At 44.0% G+C, this 26,075-nt stretch overlaps 3 protein-coding genes across 4 annotated transcripts in view; all 3 read right to left on the bottom strand.

Annotated features, from left to right (window-relative positions):
• Positions 1-418: 418 nt before the first annotated feature.
• ubap1lb (ubiquitin associated protein 1-like b) lies at positions 419-15,311 on the bottom strand. The gene is made up of 6 exons (XM_046334195.1): positions 15,212-15,311; positions 11,790-11,943; positions 8,989-9,597; positions 4,670-4,885; positions 1,860-1,961; positions 419-1,566 (listed from the first exon to the last, which is right to left on the bottom strand). The coding sequence occupies exons 2-6, from the start codon at positions 11,919-11,921 to the stop codon at positions 1,432-1,434; spliced, it is 1,194 nt and encodes a 397-aa protein (XP_046190151.1). The 5' UTR covers positions 11,922-11,943; positions 15,212-15,311; the 3' UTR covers positions 419-1,431.
• A 711-nt stretch (positions 15,312-16,022) lies between these two features.
• pdcd7 (programmed cell death 7) lies at positions 16,023-19,696 on the bottom strand. Of its 2 annotated transcripts, none has more exons than XM_046334210.1 (5): positions 18,259-19,696; positions 17,506-17,644; positions 17,071-17,301; positions 16,700-16,787; positions 16,023-16,418 (listed from the first exon to the last, which is right to left on the bottom strand). In XM_046334210.1, the coding sequence occupies exons 1-5, from the start codon at positions 19,555-19,557 to the stop codon at positions 16,280-16,282; spliced, it is 1,896 nt and encodes a 631-aa protein (XP_046190166.1). In that variant the 5' UTR covers positions 19,558-19,696; the 3' UTR covers positions 16,023-16,279. The 2 variants fall into 2 exon arrangements, with proteins under 2 accessions (XP_046190166.1, XP_046190167.1); XM_046334211.1 differs by having other exon boundaries at positions 19,426-19,696.
• A 3,029-nt stretch (positions 19,697-22,725) lies between these two features.
• clpxa (caseinolytic mitochondrial matrix peptidase chaperone subunit Xa) overlaps positions 22,726-26,075 on the bottom strand; it is a 21,159-nt gene continuing 17,809 nt past the window's right edge. The window contains exon 14 of the mRNA XM_046334208.1: positions 22,726-24,588. Coding sequence (XP_046190164.1) covers positions 24,501-24,588 — 88 coding nt within the window. The 3' untranslated portion in view covers positions 22,726-24,500. The remainder of the gene's footprint in view (positions 24,589-26,075) is intronic.

Below are 26,075 nucleotides of genomic sequence, written 5' to 3'. Positions count from 1 at the left end.
AAGTGTTTGATGTGTTTAAAACCATTCAATATATTCAGTTCCAGCCATTACTATCAGACTGTCCTCCCCATTTAAAGTGCCACCAGCCACCACTGGCCTACAGGCTGTTAACAGTCTATGAGTGAAGTTCATTAATAGCAAAGTGATAAAAGAAATGCTCTCTTGACCAAACATAGAGGACCTCTAAAGCTCCCGGTCCATCAGCAGAAGATACACATCTTTAATAGATGCCGACTCTTCCCTTTGCTTGGCTGCTCCCATCTAAGTTCTGCCGTGGCTTTGATAGTCAAATAACAAACCTGTCCTGTGGTAACCCCGTCCATCCGTCCGTCGTCAGCGGGGAAAGCATGGCAAGAATGTGGAAGTGTATCCCACACGTACCAAGACCTAATATGATGTGGGAACCATGAGACATGAGCATGATATTACAAGTATATTGAATTTTGATTCATCAGAAAACAGAAATCTGAATTCTCATACGTATTTGATCTGTACACAATACTTTTGTATCATAGGCAAAAACAAATCAAATGAATACAAAATACATTCAATACATTTTAAAGTGCAAGTTACAGTATGTACAACTTCAAGTGGGTCATTTCAGACAACCTGCCATACAGAAAAAGATTTACAAGCTTCTTTCAGGTTTCGATCTTTTACCCCGTACACACACCCTACAAATACAGATAATGACTTACCAGTAACACAGTTTGCATGCCAAATGGCACCCTGTTCCCCATATAGTGCACTACGTTTCAACAGAGCCTATGAGCCCTGGGGAAGAGTAGTGCACTACAAAGAGAATACGGTGCCATTTGGGATGCAACCATAGTCTACTGGATTTTATTTCATTGTATTACAGATCGAACTTAAGTTAAAAATACTACATGACAAATGCTGTGACACTTGAAATTGACAAAACAATTGACAATGGGAAAATCACATCAAACATTGTCAAAACCTGAAATGTAATAAAACTATGTAATATATCGATTGTCTGTAAATGGTATTGTTTAAGTTTTCCTTTTCCTAGAAGGCCACTGTTCATTTCCTGATTTGCTAGAATGTATAGTTTTAGTGTGCTCCAGTCAATCAACATTGTTTCAACATGCAAATTGCAATTTGCAAATGACATACCATTAAAAGGGATAGTTCACTGAAAACTCATCATCATCATCGTTTTTGCTCTGGACTGAAAGTGCTCAATCTTGAAGACTTGACTGGTGACATACAGAATTTTTGTGGATTGTATTAACAGTGGACTAATGAACCAAATAGTAAAATATAGTTTGAGTAAACTATCCCTTTAATATGATACATTAGCTAACATAATTGTTTGTAGTAAACAGGCAAGTAAACAGGAACTGTGTTTGTGTTGGTGCATGTATGTCTCCTACAATGTATTTTTCATGGGAGCAGACATTGACCCTGTCATGCCACACGCATCATTAGCTCTTCCAGGGCCCTCTCGCCGTGGTTCTCGTGGACTAACAGAACCTCTTTGATAGCGTTCTGCTGGAAGCCCATCTCATTGAACTGAGCCAGCAGGTGAAGAAACTCCTCAGCCTGAGGGGAGAGAGAGGAGAAACCATCAGATGATAGAGCAGCATTTACAGTTAAAGGGATAGTTCACCCAAATGACATGTTGATTTTCTTACCCTTTTAGCAGTTTATGGACAAGGTAAGACAACACTCCATGTTGGTAAAGAAGCCAATATGTCATTTTGTATTTTGGGTGAACTATTCCTTTAAATCCAGCAGTACAATTCAATTCAAATTGATTTGTGGTTCATTAGAGGAAAGCTGTGAGGTAAACAGAGAATACCAGGATAAATAAATGAATAATCTATGATGTTTACCTTAGTCTCACAGTTCTGGAACATCTCCAGAGCCTCCTCCACCTGAGCCTTGTCGTAGCCCCTCTCACACAGTCTGTCACAGGCCACCAGATAGCGCAGGATCTGCACACAACAAGCACAACACCACAGATTACTATGACTAATAGCATTACTGTCAGTTAGCAGGTAAACAGCAGTCTGAAAGCCAAATATATTCAAGAGACGAGCATTAGACACAAAGCAGCCACAGATATAGTTGACAAGGTCATTGAAGAATACCGCTTCACACCGCCACACTGACCTCAACTGACTTGGATATTTCATTTTCATAGTGTCCTTTCCAGCACGGCTTCGGTAACTATGGTGGATGTGTAACCATGTCAGTGCAGTACAGATTGGTAGTGTGAAAAGGGTAAATGTTTCAGTGTAACTGAGTATTAACTGATGTGGTTATCGTGAATCTGCCACTGTGCTCTGTGGTGTTCTATATCAATATGTGTGTTATTATGGCAAGAGTCCAATTACGCCTAACACAGCAGTGTATTATAAAATCAGATCATATTTCTGCAGTGCCAATTTGGTCTCGCGCTCTCACACACGCCACACACACACACACACACACACACACACACACACACACACACACACACACACACACACACACACACACACACACACACACACACACACACACACACACACACACACACACACACACACACACACACTAGGTGATTCCATTGACACATTATATATAACAATAATCTGATAGGCCAATATTGTGCTAATGACATCACTCTGAAAAGGAGAAGAACTGATCTGAGATCAGCGGAGTGAAAGGTAATATGTGTGAGAGCAGCGTGACCCATGGCCCTGCTTTAACATGTTGAGCTGGGAGGGAGAGAGGGGGCAGGGGATTACACTGATTAAATAGGTCATTGATTAAAGAGTTGATCCCTGTTAATGTAACTCTCCAGCTGCCTTCTCTCTTCACTGGGAGAAAGGGAAGGAGATGGAGGAAGAGAGATAGAGAGACGGAAGGAGGAAGGGAAAGAGAGGGAGAAATGTGAGAGAGATGGGAGGAAAGAGAGATGGAAGGAGAGGGAGAGAAACAGAAAAGGGAGGAGAGAGGGTTGGGGAAGGATGGAGAGAGAAATAGATAGGAGCAAAAGGGGTGGGCGGTGTAGAGAGAGAGAGAGAAAGAGAGAGAGAGAGGGGCGGGGGGACATAAGAAAAGAGCTGAACCCTGGCTGCAACCTCCACACTGCAGGCTAGGAAACTTTCTAAACCATTTAGCCTAGCTAACTTTAATGTGTCACTTGATTCATGGTCAAGGACACTGATAAGGCCTTGACCACAGGCAGCCCCTGAGAGAGAGAGAGAGAGAGAGAGAGAGAGAGAGAGAGAGAGAGAGAGAGAGAGAGAGAGAGAGAGAGAGGAGAGAGAGAGAGAGAGAGAGGAGAGAGAGCCAGAGGCAGCCCCTGAGAGAGAGAGAGAGAGAGAGAGAGAGAGAGAGAGAGAGAGAGAGAGAGAGAGAGAGAGAGAGAGAGAGAGAGAGCCAGAGGCAGCCCCTGAGAGAGAGAGAGCTAGAGGCAGCCACTGAGAGAGAGAGAGCCAGAGGCAGCCCTGAGAGAGAGGAGCTGAGGCAGCCACTGAGAGAGAGGAGCCAGAGGCAGCCCCTGAGAGGCAGAGGCCCCCTGAGAGAGAGAGGCAGCCAGAGGCAGAGGCCCCTGAGAGAGCCAGAGGAGCCAGAGGCAGCCCCCTGAGAGAGAGGAGCCCCCTGAGAGGCAGCCCCTGAGAGAGAGAGCCAGAGGCAGCCCCTGAGAGAGAGAGCCAGAGGCAGCCCCTGAGAGAGAGAGAGAGAGAGAGAGAGAGAGAGAGAGAGAGAGAGAGAGAGAGAGAGAGAGAGAGAGAGAGAGAGAGAGAGAGAGAGAGAGAGAGAGAGAGAGAGAGAGAGAGAGAGAGAGAGAGAGAGAGAGAGAGAGAGAGAGAGAGAGAGAGGAGCCAGAGGCAGCCCCTGAGAGAGAGGAGCTAGAGGCAGCCCCTGAGGGAGAGGAGCCAGAGGCAGCCCCTGAGGGAGAGAGAGGAGCCAGAGGCAGACCCTGAGAGAGAGGAGCCAGAGGCAGCCCCTGAAACTATATATGACTCTGCTGAGAACACACATAATACTGAGCAAGTTGTGGAAACTTTGGAGTATCTGGTATCTATTTTTACAATGGTGTTTTTTTACCCTCCTCCTCTCCCTCTTCATGGGCAAATGACATCAAATACGAGCCGGGCTGCGGGGAGCTAAAACCATATGTTTTGCTCTGTCGTTAAACACTAAAGCCAACTGAGGTAGATGCACACTGTCAGATGGGGTAAAGTTGAGAGTGCTGGCATCATGTCTGGCTACGTGGAGTCAATGCTCAGAAATGTGTCACTGTAGCAAATTACACAAACATGGGGCTTTTGGTTGTATGTATTTGTATTTATTAAGGATCCATTAGAGACTAGACGAAGTGGCTGGCAGGATCGGAGAGAGCTCTGTTTCAACTACATTTTATGACAATGTCTTATTAGGCTAGAACACAATTGGCTGCTACATCATCATATCACTCTGTACGGTGTGTCAATGATGTCATGTAAAAACACACATTGCTGTGGATAAAAGCCCATGTTAAATGTCCATAGTGTTGTTCTGACCCCAGAATTAAACAGAGCACTAGAAAGGACATTGGCATCCCGGTGACACAACTACAGGACAGCCATCTTGGTCAGAGAAACTTTCATTCTATAAACTGGTCAAATTCATGTTTATGAAATGTTTGTGACTGTGTTTTGAGACGGACCTGTTCTGGGCTCTGCTGGCCGGTCTTCTGCAGGGCGATGATGGCGGTGCGGAGCGGATAGCCCCTTTCAGTGATGGCTTGCAGCAGCTCTCTCTCTTCGGGGCTCAGCGCGGACAGCAGCTCCACCGAGGAGTCCAGTACTGACGCGGCGTGGGAACCCAGGGGTCGTGAGGTCACCGAGGGAAGGGCCGGCAGGCAGAAGTACGAACTCAGGGACTGCACACACAGGGGGGAAGAGCAGAGAGAGTGTGAGAGAGAGTGAGGGGGAGGCGAGGTGGGGAAACCAACCCCATAAAGGGAGAGGGTTAGCCTGAAACCCTGACTGACTGATGCCTCTCTATGTGCCTGTAGATTTTAGCCTGAAACCCTGACTGATGCCTCTCTATGTGCCTGTAGATTGACAACCTGACTGACAGCCTGTGTGTGGAACTGGCAACATTCACGCAACATGAGTGCAACATTTATAGTGCATGACAGCGCCGAAATGTACACGGCTGGCTAACCTTGAAAGACTGGTTTGCTGAGAAATACATTTCCCTGAGTAATTCCACTCGCTAATCCTGATGAACTAATAATAACTTGAGACGATTCCAAGGACAGACTTTACACTAGCTATATTTAGAGCACACATCCCTCAAAACATTTGAGAAATGTGAATTGGAAAATAACCTTTATATACTTAGGAAGGTTCTGTTTTCTCTATCAACTAACATACTATATACAATTTGCTTTACAAAAATATGAATTTCATTTGTTTTTTGTAAAAATGTATTTTACAAATATAGCTAAAAGTTTCAAGTTCATCTGAAATATAATCTATCATATTTCCATTCAACATATCTACTGTATCAGGAGTCCAAGTTGAGCAAATCCCACATGAGCTTGTTGAGCTGTGGTTGGCGTGAGAATATGTCTGATACTTAGTGTGGGGTTTAAATACCTCCATCTTTTTCCAGGCCCATGCTGCTCCGAGGCAGAGCCAGTTATAGAACCGTCACCCTGCCCACTCAGGACATCTGGTTTGGTGCTTTAGTTTTTAAAGACAGCACATGGGAACTAGGAAGTGGGGCCTTGAACTACACAGCCTAGAGAAAATGTTTTTTTAAGAAATGGGAAAACATTCTTACTTATTGATAGAGGCATACCCGGGTGTACCTGAACCCATTCCTACTCATATAAAATAAGGGGATTGATGAATAAAATAGTCTACTATGCTAGATAATTCTGAGCTTCTCAGTTGGACAATGACTAGGCAACAATAATGTAAAGTGGACACTTGGATCCAAAGAGACTGTGGTTTTTGCGTGTGTTGATATTCATGATGGTGTACAGCTACAGAAGGTAACTAACGTTGGTGACAGTGGCTCGGTAAACCCATTCAACCTATGGATTGTTGACCGCTTTCAGGGCAAGAAAACATATCATTTTGTCATTTCGGTGAACTATCCCTTTAACTATCTAACAATACTAATTGATCTATGCATAGTCACTTTACCTCTACCTACATATACATATTACCTCAATTACCTCAACTAACCGGTGCCCCCGCACATTGACTCTGTACCGGTACCCCCCTGTATATAGCCTCCACATTGACTCTGTACCAGTACCCCCTGTATATAGCCTCCACATCGACTCTGTACCGGTACCCCCTGTATATAGGCTCCACATCGACTCTGTACCGGTACCCCCTGTATATAGCCTCCACATTGACTCTGTACCAGTACCCCCTGTATATAGCCTCCACATTGACTCTGTGACAGCCTGTGTGTGGACTGGCAACATTCACGCAACATGAGTGCAACGGTACCCCTGTATATAGCCTCCACATTGACTCTGTACCGGTACCCCCTGTATATAGCCTCCACATTGACTCTGTACCGGTACCCCCTGTATATAGCCTCCACATTGACTCTGTACCAGTACCCCCTGTATATAGCCTCCACATTGACTCTGTACTGGTACCCCCTGTATATAGCCTCCACATTGACTCTGTACCAGTACCCCCTGTATATAGCCTCCACATTGACTCTGTACCAGTACCCCCTGTATATAGCCTCCACATTGACTCTGTACCGGTACCCCCTGTATATAGGCTCCACATTGACTCTGTACCGGTACCCCCTGTATATAGCCTCCACATTGACTGTGTACCGGTAACCCCTGTATATAGCCTCCACATTGACTCTGTACCGGTACCCCCTGTATATAGCCTCCACATTGACTCTGTACCGGTACCCCCTGTATATAGCCTCCACATTGACTCTGTACCGGTACCCCCTGTATATAGCCTCCACATTGTAGGAGTCAAAGCAAATGCTTGTTGAGCTGTGGTTGGCGTGAAATATGTCTGATACTTAGTGTGGGGTTTAAATACCTCCATCTGTACTGGTACCCCCTGTATATAGCCTCCACATTGACTCTGTACTGGTACCCCTGTATATAGCCTCCGCATTGACTCTGTACTGGTACCCCTGTATATAGCCTCCTCATTGACTCTGTACTGGTACCCCTGTATATAGCCTCCACATTGACTCTGTACTGGTACCCCCTGTATATAGTCTCCACATTGACTCTGTACCGGTACCCCCTGTATATAGCCTCCACATTGACTCTGTACCGGTACCCCCTGTATATAGCCTCCACATTGACTCTGTACCGGTACCCCCTGTATATAGCCTCCACATTGACTCTGTACCGGTACCCCCTGTATATAGTCTCCACATTGACTCTGTACCGGTACCCCCTGTATATAGTCTCCACATTGACTCTGTACCGGTACCCCCTGTATATAGTCTCCACATTGACTCTGTACTGGTACCCCCTGTATATAGTCTCCACATTGACTCTGTACCGGTACCCCCTGTATATAGTCTCCACATTGACTCTGTACCGGTACCCCCTGTATATAGCCTCCACATTGACTCTGTACCGGTACCCCTGTATATAGCCTCCACATTGACTCTGTACCGGTACCCCCTGTATATAGCCTCCACATTGACTCTGTACCGGTACCCCCTGTATATAGCCTCCACATTGACTCTGTACCGGTACCCCCTGTATATAGCCTCCACATTGACTCTGTACCGGTACCCCCTGTATATAGCCTCCACATTGACTCTGTACTGGTACCCCCTGTATATAGCCTCCACATTGACTCTGTACCGGTACCCCCTGTATATAGCCTCCACATTGACTCTGTACTGGTACCCCTGTATATAGCCTCCACATTGACTCTGTACCGGTACCCCCTGTATATAGCCTCCACATTGACTCTGTACCGGTACCCCCTGTATATAGTCTCCACATTGACTCTGTACCAGTACCCCCTGTATATAGCCTCCACATTGACTCTGTACTGGTACCCCCTGTATATAGCCTCCACATTGACTCTGTACCAGTACCCCCTGTATATAGCCTCCACATTGACTCTGTACCAGTACCCCCTGTATATAGCCTCCACATTGACTCTGTACCGGTACCCCCTGTATATAGGCTCCACATTGACTCTGTACCGGTACCCCCTGTATATAGCCTCCACATTGACTCTGTACTGGTACCCCCTGTATATAGCCTCCACATTGACTCTGTACCGGTACCCCCTGTATATAGCCTCCACATTGACTCTGTACTGGTACCCCCTGTATATAGCCTCCACATTGACTCTGTACCGGTACCCCCTGTATATAGCCTCCACATTGACTCTGTACCGGTACCCCCTGTATATAGTCTCCACATTGACTCTGTACCGGTACCCCCTGTATATAGTCTCCACATTGACTCTGTACCGGTACCCCCTGTATATAGCCTCGCTATTGTTATTTTACTGCTGCTCTTTCATTATTTTACTTTTTTTATTCAACTCTTTTTTTCTTAAAACTGCATTGTTGGTTAAGGGTTTGTAAGTAAGCATTTCACTGTAAGGTTTACACCTGTTGTATTCAGCATTTCACTGTAAGGTTTACACCTGTTGTATTCAGCATTTCACTGTAAGGTTTACACCTGTTGTATTCAGCATTTCACTGTAAGGTTTACACCTGTTGTATTCAGCATTTCACTGTAAGGTTTACACCTGTTGTATTCAGCATTTCACTGTAAGGTTTACACCTGTTGTATTCAGCATTTCACTGTAAGGTTTACACCTGTTGTATTCAGCATTTCACTGTAAGGTTTACACCTGTTGTATTCAGCATTTCACTGTAAGGTTTACACCTGTTGTATTTGGTGCATGTGACAAATACAATTTGATTTGATTTGATTCTGGGCCTTCAATACCACTTCTCTACTATATTTCTCCTAATTGGAGGTCATGTCCGTACCGGATGTGTTGGCTTGTGGTGTTTGATGGAGGGGATATTCTCTGTGTTGGCCCTGGTCAATGGGTGTCTGGGTAGGGATGAGGAGGACGGTGGCTTGGGTCCTCCTGGGGGGCAGGGGGTCCCCTGGATACACTCTCTGGGGGTCTCCAGAACGGACAGCGAGTACTGGCGGAGGTTCTTCCTACGCTGGTAGGTCACCAGACCACTCTGAGAGACAGGTAGGTTCAGGACGTTAGGGGTGCAGGTCTGCCGTGGCTTCCTCACCCCAGGAACACGCTGATCCGACCTGTACCCTGAACCAGACTCCGAGGAACCCTCTCCTGACGAAGAGCACTCCTCTTCCTCCTCGGAGTCGGAGATGACGAACTTAACCCGGGTGCGCATGTCAACCGGGTTCAGGCTGTGGGAGCGCTGGCGGGGGTTGGGCTCCCAGAAGTCAGAGCTGTGTCGGCTGGCCAGGCGGCTCTCCTGGGGGCTGCTGAAGAGATGCCAGTAGGGTGGGCTGGAGGGGAACACCTCAGATGGGGATATGGGGCCGGGGGGTTGGGGCTGGCTGGGGTAACCTCCCTGGAGGCCCTGGAGCACCCAGTTCTCCAAGCTGAACATGTACTGTTGACAGAGGTGAAGATGGGTTGGTAAATGGTTGTTGGTTGATGGGTGGATGAATGGAGTGTACTTTAAGAGAACCATTTAATCACGTTATGTCACTAACATATTTTAGAATACCAACCAATCAAATGGCGAGCCAATCAAACAATGAATCAGGTAAGCAGTCATTCTAGCAAATGTTTCCTTCTTCCCTCAAAGCGCTTCACATTGTTAACGTGTGTCACGCAATTCATCGACACACCCACCACCAATGTCTAACACCCACTCGGCTTTCCCTTAGCAATTTAGTCTTTCACTTGGATCACACTTATCCAATATCATGTGATTAAGGGAAGGAAGCGAGGAAGGAAGGATCCAATAAGGCTAAGGACGCAACACAGCAAATGTTTCACTATCAATTTTCCACCTTCATTTTGTCTACATTTATGGCTTTGTTTTCCTTCCCATCAATTTCCCAGACTGTAGGAAATACCCTTACATGTGATGCCCAAAAACCACAAAACCACGACACCACACATCAGATGGAAGCTGTTCTCTCTGTTAACAAGATGAATGAATTGATCCCAATAGAGGTGTGTGTGTGCTTGTGTTTTCAGAATTGTACAAAGGTGCCTGCTTCAGCCCAGACTAGATGTTCTTTCCAAATAGCACCCCTGTTCCTTTTCTATTTCCTGCACTACATATGAAATAGAGTCCGATTTGAGACACAACCTAGGTTCTGTTGGCTTTAGATGGATGAGGCTGTCAAACTCAACTCTCTCCAGAACAGAGGAGGTGAAAATAAAATGTCAACATCAGGCTCCTATAATAATCACACTGGGTTTATCAGATTCTAAACCACTGACTATGGCTTCAGAGTAGTATTAACAATGAGGAGATTATGTATGTGTTGCAGGTGGCTGTCTGTTCCCTATATAGTGTAATACTCTTCACCAGGGCCAATAAGGCTCCCTTCAAAAGTAGTGCACTATATAGGGAATAGGGTGCCATTTGGGATGCATTGTCTGTCTCCCACAAGCTGGAAGAATAAAGAGACTTGCAGTATTGGGGCTTCGAGAGAAGTCAGAGAGATGTTAAGTTCTACAATGCCTTCTAATGTACGTACTATATGCATTGCAAAGGCAGAGGTTAATAGATTTGTTGGGGGGGGGGGATAATTATGAAATTAATTTAAATCCAACCAAATACTTCCACAAATTAGCTTGTGCCCAGATCTGTTTGTGCTGACTTGCCAATGACCGTAGAAGTAGGTGAGTATAGCACAAACAACTGGGACCAGGAGACCATTATTTCTGTTGATGTTTTATTAATTATATAAAGGCCATGCCCTAAAGGTGTTGATCAAAAGAATTCCCAGCAGAGTTTTTCTGGCCGCAGTATTTAGATATATTATAGCTTCAAACTGCAAAGCTATGTAGGGAGAACATCGTACACACTCTGTGTGTTGAGGCCACTGTGAATTTGGAAACAAACCTTACTCGAACCCTAACACGATTAAGGAGAAAGCTTGGCTGAGGTTTTGACAACTAAACCGAAGCGACATATTTTCCCTTCTCCGTTAAATACACAAACATTTGACTGTATGGACAATGTTGGTGGTCACTGTGGGATTTAGGTTTGGCGGTGTTGCAGTGGACTGGGTCAAAGGCCACCCAGTATCATAATAGTCCTAATTACACTAAGACAAGAGCAGGAGACGTCAGCCATTTTCCCATGACTTTAACTTCTACTCAGTAAAAGTCGATGACAACATTGGAAAACAGCATGATTAAAACACCCGTTGTATATCTGTGTTGTATTTTGAGTGTTCGGTTCTGTCTGTGTTGTATTTTGAGTATTAGATTCTGGCTGTGTTGTATTTTGAGTGTTAGGTTTTGTCTGTGTTGTATTTTGAGTGTTAGGTTTTGTCTGTGTTGTATTTTGAGTGTGATGTTCTGTCTGTGTTGTATTTTGAGTGTTAGGTTCTGTCTGTGTTGTATTTTGAGTGTTAGGTTCTGTCTGTGTTGTATTTTGAGTGTTATGTTCTGTCTGTGTTGTATTTTGAGTATGATGTTCTGTCTGTGTTGTATTTTGAGTGTTATGTTCTATCTGTGTTGATGTTCCAACCATGTGTAGAATGTCATCAAAGCTTTCTGGTGTCATCAACAAATAAATAAATGATAGCCCCCCCTCAATCTCTTACACACACCAACCTCTGTCTCCTGCAGTATGGTGAGATAGTCTGGGACAGTGATGTCTGGGGCAGCAATCAGCTCCACCTCTTCCCTGGGTCCCTCCAGAGATCCCAGAAGGGTCTTAAAAGGAACCTCATCCAAACAGGACATCCTCCTGCTGCTCTTCTGGTCACTGGGGGAGAAGGAGAGATGAGGAGGAGGGAGAGAGGAGGAAGAGGAGGGAAAGTAAGAGAAGGAGAGATGAGGAGTAGGGAGAGGAGGAGGGAGAGAGGAGGAAGAGCAGGAGAAGTAAGAGAAGGAGAGCGGAGGATTGGAGGAAGAGGAGGAGCGATATCAGTTTTCAACAGTCTACTATTGTCAATCATTGTAACCTGGACTCCAGCTGTTCCAGTAACTAGCATATGGTGTTGAGGTCTGGTACCGAGACACAAGTGGTAAGGTGACAAGTGAGCTATATTGCCTCTCCTTAAATAAATAGCCTGGTATCTCTGTCATATTTAGACAGGATTGGATAGGAGACCAAGACAGATTCTCCTCTTGGTTCCCAGAAACGTACACTTTTTCCTTCCTATATCGGTATATTTTGTTACACAATCTAGGAGAGGGAAGTCTGGGGGAAGAGGATTAAGGATTATAAGGTACCATGTCTGACTCTCTCAGACGTCAACACCTGATGCTCCTCTCCTATTGGCCGAAGGGGACGGAAAACACACGCACGCAAGGCAGAAAGCAAGCATGCACACACACTGCCGTACGAAAGAAAGAATGCAAACACACACACACTCCAGTAAACCCTCCTTACGCAGACAGGTGTTGTGAGGCTAAAGCATCATCACAACTAAGCCCCTCCACCACCACAGCTGATCATCAACCCCAGTATGTCTGCTACTGTAGAATTATAATTACTAGAAAGGAAAATAATACCCTATTCTTTATATAGTGCCCTACTTTTTTCTGGTCAAAAGTTGAGCACTATATAGGGCATATATAAAAGAGTGTGATTTGAGGCGTGGCCAAACAGCTGAAAACAGTCATTGTTGCAAATAATGCATTTTTATGTGGCGCAGAATTCTGGGCCCGTATTCATAAAACGTCTCAGGATAGAGTACTGATCTAAGATCAGTTTTGCCTTTAAGATCATAATGAATAAGATTAGGCCTATGTGAACAGGCAGGACCTGATCCTAGATTGCTTATGAATATTGGCCCGGATGTGAGAAGCCTTGATTGATCCAATATTCCTAATGGTACACCAATATGGCCACCGATGTACCCACCATGAGATGTTCATTTGAATGGGAATGTCTGCTCCACAGAACCATAATGAGTAGAATGAATGTCCTCATTCAAGTCAATGATGCCACAATGGGTGGACTGGCAGCCATTTTAAAAGTGTATCCATGAGGATGCAGTCAAACTCTGGTTTGAGGGGTTGTACCCATTTTAGCACTACTTGTTTTGATTCTATGGCTGCCCTTCTAGCTTCAGATGGTGCTGGACTAATGACGAGGCTGGAGACCTAAACAGGCATACCGGTTAAGCTTATTAACTAGTTTTAAAACGCACGAAGAGCGAGACAATGGAAAGTTCAATGACAGTAGACCTACATAGTTCAATATAGTCGTCTGTTTCCATAGTTAAACTGCGTCACTGGAAATGTTTAGTTTTTCAAAATATGCTTTTTAAAAGTAGGCCCATCTATCCGTTTTAAATGAATAACCTATTCAGCTAATATTGTTGTATGATTCCAGAGTGGGGAAACACCCTCCATATTGTTTAACACTTGTAGACCTATTATGGCCATCATGCAAAGGTGAGGAAAAAAATCAGAGAAACACATGAGAAGAACCACTAAACACATAACGCTATGACAGGTATTATGACCCCGGAAGACAATAGTGCCACACAGGACATTGACTGATGCACAAGGGTTCAATAAGTCACAGTTGCCCAAAAGAAATAAGATGATAACTAGTGGTTTCTTCTACTATATACTACCCTAACAATGAAGGGTAATAATAAAAAAATGTAAAAGCCTAATATCACCCAACAGCACCCCCTGCCACATGGTAACTATTCCTATCACCAGAGGAACTATCATCACCAGAGGACCAATCATCACCAGAGGAACTATCATCACCAGAGGACCAATCATCACCAGAGGAACTATCATCACCAGAGGAACTATCATCACCAGAGGACCAATCATCACCAGAGGAACTATCATCACCAGAGGACCAATCATCACCAGAGGAACAATCATCACCAGAGGAACAATCATCACCAGAGGACCAATCATCACCAGAGGACCAATCACCACCAGAGGACCAATCATCACCAGAGGAACAATCATCACCAGATGACCAATCATCACCAGAGGAACTATCATCACCAGAGGACCAATCATCACCAGAGGAACTATCATCACCAGAGGAACAATCATCACCAGAGGACCAATCATCACCAGAGGACCAATCATCACCAGAGGACCAATCATCACCAGAGGAACTATCATCACCAGAGGAACAATCATCACCAGAGGACCAATCATCACCAGAGGACCAATCATCACCAGAGGAACAATCATCACCAGAGGAACTATCATCACCAGACGACCAATCATCACCAGAGGAACTATCATCACCAGAGGAACTATCATCACCAGAGGACCAATCATCACCAGAGGAACTATCATCACCAGAGAAACTATCATCACCAGAAGAACTATCATCACCAGAGGAACTATCATCACCAGAGGACCAATCATTTACATTTACATTTAAGTCATTTAGCAGACGCTCTTATCCAGAGCGACTAATCATCACCAGAGGAACTATCATCACCAGAGGACCAATCATCACCAGAGGAACTATCATCACCAGAGGACCAATCATCACCAGAGGACCAATCATCACCAGAGGAACTATCATCACCAGAGGAACTATCATCACCAGAGGACCAATCATCACCAGAGGATCTATCATCACCAGAGGACCAATCATCACCAGAGGAACTATCATCACCAGAGGACCAATCATCACCAGAGGACCAATCATCACCAGAGGAACTATCATCACCAGAGGAACTATCATCACAAGAGGAACTATCATCACCTCTAGAAAAGCATTTGCTACTCAAACGAAAGCACAAGCATATCAAAACATCTTTATGTGAAAAAAACAGTTGGCGTAACATGAGGCATTATCCTCATATTGTGCTACTGACTGTACGTTTGTTTATTCCATGTGTAACTCTGTTTTTGTCGCACTGTTTTGCTTTATCTTGGCCAGGTCGCAGTTGTAAATGAGTACTTGTTCTCAGCTGGTCTACCTGGTTAAATAAAGGATAAATCAAATAAAAAAATCAAGTAAATACTCAACCAAATCCAAATCATCACTAAAAATGTGCTACTTAAATGATCTGTCAGTTTTTTAAATGTACCTGTACTTGTTTCTGTGAGTAGTCCCTCTCTTCTCTGTAGTGCTTCTTCCTCTCTCAGGCCTGGGTTACTGATGTCGTGTGTGTTGTTGCTGCCTCTCCCAACCTGTTGGTGATTAAGAGCAGTGGGCGTGAGGTCTGAGGACACAGGAGGATTAGCCCTCCTGAACCACTATGCTACTGACATAACTCACTGACTTCAGCTGCTTACCTGCTGCTGCCCAGGCGCATGTCGACTGGAAACATCCAAGGTACACCGCTCCCATTACACCATCCCAAATGGTACCCTATTCTGGTATTCCCTATACTGTGCATTATATGGGGAATAGGTATGGGCCCTGGTCAACAGTAGTGCACTACATAGGGAATAGACTACCATTTGGGAAGGGTGAAGCATTGCAGAGCATTCAGATATACATATATTTTGTAGAACAGATATAACCCCCAAGCCATAACACATCTACCTCAAATACCTCTGCACATTGTACTGGTACTCCCTCCATTCCTGTGTATTTTAATTATCATGTTACTATTACATTTTGTGTACTAGACATTCAACTGGGTATTCAATTGGTTTGATTAATGAGAAGGCCAACAAGGAGAAGAGTAATCCTTCCATTCCTTCCTTCCTTCCTTCCTTGGCAGGCCAGGGTGTTAAGAGATTCTCGGTACACCCATGCTGTGTAAAGGTAGACTGAGGGAAACAGATCTCCAAGAGCCAGAGTGTGACGTCACTAAGAACCCTCCTCTACGTTTAGTTCAACTGTAGCAGTGACACCAACTGACCATGGTCAATAATCTGGTACTCCAGGCAGGCAGGAATAAAACATATTTATTGACTTCAGAAAATACACAATTCCTGATAAATAGGATTTCAAATTCAGTCAAATATCAGTTGGAGAGAATAACTACCAAATAGCTGTTTGTAAAATTAAGAACTGATTTTGAAATCCTTAAAGAAAATAAATTTCACTCTTCTGTTTCACTTCTCCAGCAGGTCTTGTTGCAGTAACTTGCTGAATACAGTGCTAGCGAATGACCAGTCCTTTCCAGAGCCAATATGGGCGTCAGTCAGGGTCCGAGGCAGTCCCCTCGGTCCAGGGCTGTGGCCCAAATCTCGTCTGTGGGGCATTGTGGTAAGACCCAGTCCTGGGGGACCGTGGTGCCGTCTGGGTGGTCCACTGAGACCAGACAGAGGTCCCACTCTCTCCTAAAGGAGAAAGACAGCAGGTGAGCCAAAACATAGGATACTGAAGTACTTTAAAAGTGCATGCATCCTTCGTTCCTTGATTTAATGACTGGTGAAATATCACTGGTTAGATATGCTTTAACAGTAAAAGCATTGGTGGAGCCCTTTCATACACATATAATGAAGGAAGGAAACAAGGAAGGAAGAAGAAAAGGAAGGAAGGGTGCAGTCTTAAAGTATTTGAACAGGGCCTTAGTGGAGGTAAATCTCTAAGTCTAGTAAAATGCTTATGTGACACAAACCGTATCTGTATTAAGGCTGGTAGTGAGCGCTCTGCCTGTGTGTAGTACTCTCTGAAGGGCTGTAGGGGGTGGTCAGGAGGCATCTCATCTGGAGGAGAGGAGAACAGTCACATTAACATAAATGGTTATTCAGATATTAACTTATAAAATCAGAATCTCTAAATGCTGTGTCTGTTTTCCTCTTATTTACCAGTGGTTTGGAAATGGTGTGCCATGAGATGACCAACCTAATACCTTTTGAATTGCTGTGTTCCAATTAACTAAATAATGTGTTATTTCCATAATCCAAAAATAAACAGGCTACAACCTGAAAGTAGGTCACGACTCTCCTTTTGGGAAAAAGCACCAGCCTTTACACGGTTTCTAATTACCTCCAAAGAGCATGCTATCCATCTCTCGTTTCCTTAGCAGTAGCCTCTCCCTCTCCTTCTTCTGTCGTTTCTCCAGGTCCCTCCTGCGCTCCTCCTCCTGCTCGCTCTCCAGCATCACCCGCAGGGCGTTCTCCTCTGCCCCATACACCCCTGTCCTCTTCCTGATCAGTGCACGCAGGCGCTCCACCAGCCCATCAAATGCTTGGTCGGCTTCTTTCTCCGGGAAGATCCCTGGTAGGGGACACAATCAGAGAAACGTTTATGTTCAGTTGTCAGAAAACGTTTTAAAATGGAGTGAAACAGAGAGGTACTGAATGAATTTGTTCAATGAGAACAGAGCTTTTTTTTACTATTGTTGTTGTGAAGTTGAACAGCAGTTGGCTAGACAAAAGATCTGAAGAGAAACTGTTGCACCATTATGGTGCTTCTACTTACCTTTCCTGGAGGCTGCCTCCTTCCTGAGTTTGCGTAGCTTCTCCAGTGATCTGAGGATGTCCAGCATCCTCTTGGCATCTGCCTGCTTCTTCCTCACTTCACAGAGCACCGTGTCAGCAGCCAGCTTCAGCTCTTGCGCCTGATGGGGGAGGGGAGCACAAAAAAAGATAACAGAAGCAGTGTTCATAGTCTGGGTCAAATCAATACAGAAAACACACACACACACACACACACACACACACACACACACACACACACACACACACACACACACACACACACACACACACACACACACACACACACACACACACACCTCTGCAAAAAGCAGTTTCCATCAATGCATATTCAGATATGTCCATGATTTGTGTATCAATCAACAGCTGTCCAATGAGCGAGTTAAATCAAAATGAAAGCAGTTAGACAGTCTTGAAATTCACTGACACCAAACTAAGAACACTGGGCCACCTGCTGCTGACGTGTGTAACGCACATTACTTAGAGCAGGAGTGTGTCTCATCTCCAGTCCCTTGGGAGCCCCACGGTTGAACAGTTTATTTCTAGCCCAACACACATGCTTCAAATTCTCATCTAAACATTAAACCGTTCCTTAGTTGAATCAGATGTGCTGGGCTAGAACAAAAAAATGCAACCTTTATGTTTAAAGCAGGAGGGCTCCAGTCTGAAGGTGGAAAGGGGGAGCTATCGATCAGAGATGAGACAGTTTGACAGTGCTCCCTTTCAGTTCTCTCACCCTCTTCTTCTCCTCTACTTCATGGATACGTTTCATCCTCCACTTGTCGATGGCCGCTTCACGCTCAGCCACTCGTTCCTCCTCCCTCTGTTTGTCCTCGTCCTGTTCCACTTGTCGACGCCGTAGCCTGGCCCTTCTCTTACTGATGGAACTCAGTTTCTTTTTAAGACTTTCAACAAACTCAGAGTCACCGAGTACCTTCAGTTTCTCTTGCAGATCTGTCTTCACACTCACTGCCTCAGCGTAAGAATCCGCCCAGACGCTCTCATTCTCCATGTTGTGCTTCAGCGTTTCACAAGCCATTGACAGCTTTGAAACTAGCTGTATGGCACCGTACAGGGCGTCTCGTATATGAGCCACGGAGACCTTTGGGTGAGTTTGCCTTGAATGAGGTTGCGCCGGTTTGGAGTTCTTGGCTGTTGTCCTCTCTCGGTTCCTCAAGAAATGTTTCAGCCACTGTTCGTCTTGCATCCTCTGAATGGAGTCTTCGTCTGGCGGCTGTGGAGCCATAGGCCTACTAAAACCTTGGTCACGCTGCAAAGCTGTTCCCATCGGAATCAAGGACGGGGAGGCGAGGAGAGGTCTGCTACGTTGTTCAGTGTAACCACTGTCCGCATGCTTTGGTCTAAAACTAGCATCAGGGTTTCCATACTGACTGTGTTGTGGACCGGGTCTAGGGTATGCTGGATTTTGATCAAATGATCTTTGGAAATCTGAAGTTCCCATGTTCGATTGAGCATCACCCATATTGTAGCCCTGGGCCCATGAGTTTGGTGGTCTCCCCTCATGTGTGTTGGGTTCCAGCTTTGGATGACTGTGGAAGGGAACTGGCTGTGAAGACATGGGAGGGAACTGACTGAGTGCCGGGTTGTTGAGGGCCGGTGGCGGTATCGACGGATCAAAACCATATCCTGGGGACGACATATGAGGTGGTCCGTAACCATCAAATCTAGGCGGTGGTTGTGGAAAGGGGGGTCTGAAGCCATATGGTTGACTGACATATCCTGGCATGGGTGGAGTCCACTCTTGACTTTGAGGGAATCTTTGGTCGCTAACTGGGGCTTGTTGTGGTGGAGGAAGATATTGGGAAGGGGTTTGACCCCGCCAAAACGCTCCAGCAACGTTACTTGAACTCGGCATGTTACTTTGAAACGAGGTTTCACATACTGGTGGTGGTTGTATCGGCTGCGGTCCGAGATATGTAGGTCCCCCTCTAAGGTAAAAAGTATCGGGACCTCCGGTATTAGAAACGGGGTGCTGCCGTCCTCCCGACGTAGACTGGAAAGTTGGTTTATCCATTTTCAAGAGGCGTGATACTGTGGAAAATAATAAACTCGGTTATTTTCAAATGTATTTAGCTATCTAACGACACTGTTGAACGCCGGGAGCGACCATGTTTACAAGTTGACGTCACACACCGGATATAGTATACGTATATCCGTTTTTTTTTTACGAAGCGAAAGACCAGGGGGCATCCTAATTAGCTAAAATTGGTTCCTCTATATTTGTCACGTGCGCTGAATACAACCGTGAATTTTTTTTAGGAGTCCACCACAATAATGCAGAGTAAAAAAAATACTTTGTAGTTTACGTTGTCTGTCATTGGCATCAGTCCTTCCGCACAATTGTCTTCGTCTCCTCTACTAATTTGGAGAACAGACTTCTAATCATCTAAAGAAACGATAAAGTTTAACCATTGAGCTATATAATAACCATCCCATTCTGTCAGGTCGGTGCAACGGAGAGAGAAATAGAGATGAACCTGTAGAAAAGTCCCCAAAACAAGCTGGTCCCGGGGCTCTGTTCACAAACACAAACAGACCCCACAGAGCCCCAGGACAGCAACACAATTAGAAGCAACCAAATCATGAAAAAACAAAAAGATAATTACTTGACACATTGGAAATAATTTACAAAAAAACAGAGCAAACTAGAATGCTATTTGGCACTAAACAGACCTGTTTAAGATAAAGATAAAGCAAAGCGGTGCGACAAAAAACAGACTTACACAATAGGAAAAATCTATATACAGTGTGTGCAAATGTAGAAGAGTAGGGAGGTAGGCAATAAATAGGCCATAGAGGCGAAATAATGACAATTTAGCATTAACACTGGAGTGATGGATGTGCAGATGATGAGGTGCAAGTAGAGATACTGGGGTGCAAAAAATCAAGAGGGTAAGTAATAATATGGGGATGAGGTAGTTGGGTGAGCTCTTTACAGATTGGCTGTGTACAGGTACAGTGATCGGTAAACTGCTCTGACAGCTGATGCTTTAAGTTAGAGAGGGAGATATAAGACTCCAGCTTCAGTTATTTTTGCAATTCGTTCCAGTCATTGGCAGAGAACTGGAAGGAAAGACGGCTAAAGGAAGTGTTGACTTTGGGGATGAAATATACCTGCTGGAGCACATGCAACGGGTGGGTGTTGCTATGGTGACCAGTGAGCTGAGATAAGGCGGAAAGCTTTGAGGAAAATTAAGGAAAGCATAGCCTTGCTATTGAGCAAAGGCCGCCATAGGCAGACAGGGTGTGTGCACACTGCCCACAAAATGAGGTGGAAACTGAGCTGCAGTTCCTAACCTCCTGCCAAATGTATGTCCATTTTAGAGACATATTTCCCTCAGACTACACAGACCCACAAATAATTCAAAACTCTCATATCTATTGGATAAAATACCACAGTGTGCAATCACAGCAGCAAGACTTGTGACCTTTTGCCGCAAGAAAAGGGCAACCAGTGAAGAACAAACACCATTGTAAATACAACCCATATTTATGTGAATTTATTTTCCCTTTTGTACTTGAACTATTTGAATATTGTTACAATACTAGATGTAGACATATGACATTTGAAATCACTTTACTCTTTTGAAAGTTTTGTGAGTGTCATGTTTACTTTTCATTATTCCTATTTTTTTCCCCACTTTTGTTTATCATCGATTTCACTTGCTTTGGCAATGTAAACATGTGGTTCCCATGCCAATAAAGCCCCTTAGACTGAATTAAATTGAGAAGAGCAAGAGAGAAGTTCCTCTACTGCTCATAGATAATTGTGACACTTTTTAAATAACTAATATAAATATACAGTGGGAGAACAAGTATTTGATACACTGACGATTTTGCAGGTTTTCCTACTTACAAAGCATGTAGAGGTCTAATTTTTTAAATCACAGGTACACTTCAACTGTGAGAGACGGAATCTAAAACAAAAATCCAGAAAATCACATTGTATGATTTTTATGTAATTAATTTGCATTTTATTGCATGACATAAGTATTTGATACATCAGAAAAGCAGAACTTCATATTTGGTAGAGAAACCTTTGTTTGCAATTACAGACCAGGTTTGCACACACTGCAGCAGGGATTTTGGCCCACTCCTCCATACAGACCTTCTCCAGATCCTTCAGGTTTCGGGGCTGTCGCTGGGCAATACGGACTTTCAGCTCCCTCCAAAGATGTTCTATTGGGTTCAGGTCTGGAGACTGGCTAGGCCACTCCAGGACCGTGAGATGCTTCTTACGGAGCCACTCTTTAGTTGCCCTGGCTGTGTGTTTCGGGTCGTTGTCATGCTGGAAGAACCAGCCACGACCCATCTTCAACGCTCTTACATCTTACAATGCTCAATACGGTGCAGTCGTCCTGTCCCCTTTGCAGAAAAGCATCCTCAAAGAATGGTTCCACCTCCATGCTTCACGGTTGGGATGGTGTTCTTGGGGTTGTACTCATCCGTCTTCTTCCTCCAAACACGGCGAGTGGAGTTTAGACCAAAAAGCTCTATTTTGTCTCATCAGACCACATGACCTTCTACCATTCCTCCTCTGGATCATCCAGATGGTCATTAGCAAACCTTAGACGGGCCTGGACATGCGCTGGCTTGAGCAGGGGGACCTTGCGTGCACTGCAGGATTTTAATCCATGACGGCGTAGTGTGTTACTAATGATTTTCTTTGAGACTGTGGTCCCAGCTCTCTTCAGGTCATTGACCAGGTCCTGCCGTGTAGTTCTGGGCTGATCCCCCACCTTCCTCATGATCATTGATGCCCCACGAGGTGAGATCTTGCATGGAGCCCCAGACCGAGGGTGATTGACCGTCATCTTGAACTTCTTCCATTTTCTAATAATTGCGCCAACAGTTGTTGCCTATTGTCCTGTAGCCCATCCCAGACCTCTACATGCTTTGTAAGTAGGAAAACCTGCAAAATCGTCAGTGTATCAAATACTTGTTCTCCCCACTGTATATCTAATAATATAAATATCTAATAATATAAATATTTACTCAGACAGCCCAATTCGGATCTTTTTCCACTAATTTGCAAAATATCAAGATTGGGCTGCCTGTGTAACCGCAGCCTATAAAAACTGATGAGGGTGTATGTTTTTGGGTGGCTTGGACTAAATAAACCCACCAGGACTGAAGAACACTGGACAACTATAGTTCATCAAACAACCTCTGAACACTCTTAAGTGATTAATATATTTATTAAAGTCTCACATTTACATAAGTTCACAACTATTCAGAGCAAAATAGGGTTGCTGCCACACAGATGGCATCAGTTCTGATGGACTGTACATCACACAATTACCCAACTCTAAATCAAGACCTTATGTTGTGTTCATAACCAAGTGGGAAGGTGTTATTTACCACATACAAAACCTACTTGAACGCCCCTCCAACTGGTAATTACTAGTAGGAAACTCATATATCATTCCTGAGCGCCAACTTCTCCCACATGTTGACCTCTGATGTCACCCACTAAGGAAATTACCTCGATAACAGCATTTTAGGCAGTTACATGCAGTAAAACATTATTTATAAAAAGCTATCTATTAATGTTTTTGAACACATATGTTTACAAGCATGATAGCTGTACTTTTAGTTTATGATTGACGCAGCTTGTTTGCCATTAGCCAATCAGGGTTTCTCAATGAGTTCAAAGCATGTGAATGCATCCAACTGATATTTACGACTTCACAGCTGGTAATTTACCACCTTCCCACTCGGTTATGAACGCAACATAAGCTCCAAGATAAAGTCCCTGTGTAGATTTGAAAGGTTTGGATGGGTGTAACCAACATCACAGAAACCCATAAGAGAAAGACTAAACTGTTACCATATTGCTAACACCCATCAAATCTTCGGAGATCTACACAGGTGCCTAGGGGTTAGGGTCTAAGGGTCAAAGTGGAATTGAGCAAATTATCTAGATTCTAGGCCCTTACTGTCTGAGATTTCAAAATGTTATATCTGTATATAAAGTGTACAAAAAAGCCCAGCTTCTTTTAAAGAAACTGCATTGAATGAACAGTTTCTCAGTGTATAGTGTTGAGCAAATCAGACAATGCATTTCTAAAGACTGGTATGTTTTCATTTAAAAACACCAGTGATGTCATGGCTTCATTAAATGTGTAGGTAGTTCTAAACGGTTCCATAAAGAAACGTCAAAAACAACCACAATGGGAAAATGTGCTGAAAATCTGACATTATCAAAGCTGATTGGGATCAATTTAAGTCACCCCCCCCCCCCCCTGATTCGACCCCAGATATCTTACACGTTTCATCTCATACATGGCATACTAACTGTACATACAGTATACTAGTAATCCCAGTGTTGGATATTTGAAATCCACCACAGAGCAGCCAAGCTGATCTTTTTTGAAAAGGTTAACAATTTGACTATAAATACTTGTTCTGTAAAGAACGCTGGTTTCTATGACCTGGCTGACCTCGTCAGAGTGTTGTGAAGAAACAGAATGGCTTCCTAAATTACATCAGAAAGACATGGTGGTTAAAACAAGTATCCTATATTTACCTTAATCCTTGACTGTCAAAAATAAAATGGTGTCAAAACGAAATAAGAGAAAATAGATTTTGGACTTGATACAATCCATTTCCATTAAGGTTTCCCAAACAAGTACTTATCACAAAGAGACACTAGCTACTTTATGAGAAAAAGTAAAAGTATCTTTACATTTAAACAGGATAACGTTCTTTCTCCTTTTCTCTCTCTCTGGGAAAGATGGGTAGAGAATACTTGGTTAATGTTAATTAAACCTTTGCAACAATTTGGGAACAAACTTTTTCCGATGTATGAAATTGCATAACCTACATCATCATGATCAACACTGATGTAATTCAGATGACATAATTACATTTGAAGTTACAATAATGGTATTTGTAAAATGCCATCGCTTATTAAATCGAAATGGCAATTTCTGAAGTTCCATTTTGGACAGTTTGTTAGTTGTTGGCTGCATCCGCCTGCCTTGGCCAGCTCTCCTCCTCTATCCCAGAGTCATACTCCTCCTCAGACTCTTTAGCAGGTGCTCTGGAGACACACAAAAAATATTAAATTCTGCTGCAAATAAATGAAAAGTCATGGTAAAAAACTGTATTGTCAATTAAATTGCTGTGAAACCACACCATATAAGATTTGCATGGGTCCTCAAATCCTCAAAAGGTTCTACAGCTGCACCACCGAGAACATCCTGGTTGCATCACTGCCTGGTATGGCAACTGCTCGGCCTCTGACCGTAAGGCACTACTACAAAGGCTAGTGTGTACGGCCCAGTACATCACTGGGGCCAAGCATCCTGCCTGCAGGACCTCTATACCAGGCGGTGTCAGAGGAAGGCCCTAAAAATTGTCAAAGACTCCAGCCACACTAGTGTTGGGGAATAATCAGAATTGGTTGGTAACATAGGTAAGATGTTTTATATTCATCATATGTTTGTAAGTTACTTCTCATCAGAATGTTATTTTTGTATAATACTGTGGCGGGGTTGCAGTATCTGTTCTATGTCAAGACTAAGTAGCTTAGGCCGGAGAAAGGGGAGAGGTCAAGCGTGTATCTCTTGGCTCCACAATGTCTGTGTGCCAGTCAGTGTGTCTCTGTGATCTTGTCAAGATAGGATGGATTTGATATATGCCTGTTGATATGGAGGATTGGTTTATGGTTCTGGGTTTGAGTAAGGAGACAGAGCTGAACGATTTATTATGTCTATGCTGTCTGACTATGTGTGTTCTTTGCTATTAAATGATCTCAGCTGCAATGTGTAAGGGACTCTCAGAGAATTCATTGATAGACACTGAATTGATCTGAGAGTCACAGGGTTGTGATAGAGCTCATATAATTAAAAATGGACTTTGTGATAACTAACTCTGACTTGTGTGTGATTTGCTCTCATGATTTGGTAAATAGAGGAAATTTCCACTACACTAGTCATAGACTGTTCTCTCTGCTACCGCACGGCAAGCGGTACCTGAGCGCCATGTCTAGGTCCAAGAGGCTTCTAAACAGCCTCTACCTCCAAGCCATAAGAGTCCTGAACATCTAATCAAATGGCTACCCAGACTATTTGCATTGCCCCCTTCCCCCCCTTTTACACCGCTGCTACTCTCTGTTATTGTCTATGTATTGTCACTTTAATAACTCTACCTACATGTACATATTACCTCAATTACCTCGACTAACAGGTGCCCCTGCACATTGACTCTGTACCGGTACCCCCTGTATATACATTTGCAAGAAAAGGTATGTGAGCCCTTTGGAATTACCTGGATTTCTGCATAAATTAGTCAAATCAATTCTTCATCTTAGTCACAACAATAGACAAACCAATAACACACAAATTATTGTATTTTCTTGTCTATATTGAATACATCATTTAAACATTCACAGTGTAGGTTGGAAAAAGTATGTGAACCCCTGGGCTAATGACTTTTTCAAAAGCTAATTGGAGTCAGGAGTTAGCTAACCTGGAGTCCAATCAATGAGACGAGATTGGACATGTTGGTTAGAGCTGCATTGCCCTA

The sequence above is a fragment of the Oncorhynchus gorbuscha genome, unplaced genomic scaffold, assembly GCF_021184085.1.
Source record: "Oncorhynchus gorbuscha isolate QuinsamMale2020 ecotype Even-year unplaced genomic scaffold, OgorEven_v1.0 Un_scaffold_587, whole genome shotgun sequence".
NCBI lineage: Eukaryota > Metazoa > Chordata > Actinopteri > Salmoniformes > Salmonidae > Oncorhynchus > Oncorhynchus gorbuscha.
This window is presented reverse-complemented; position numbering and strand designations above follow the sequence as displayed.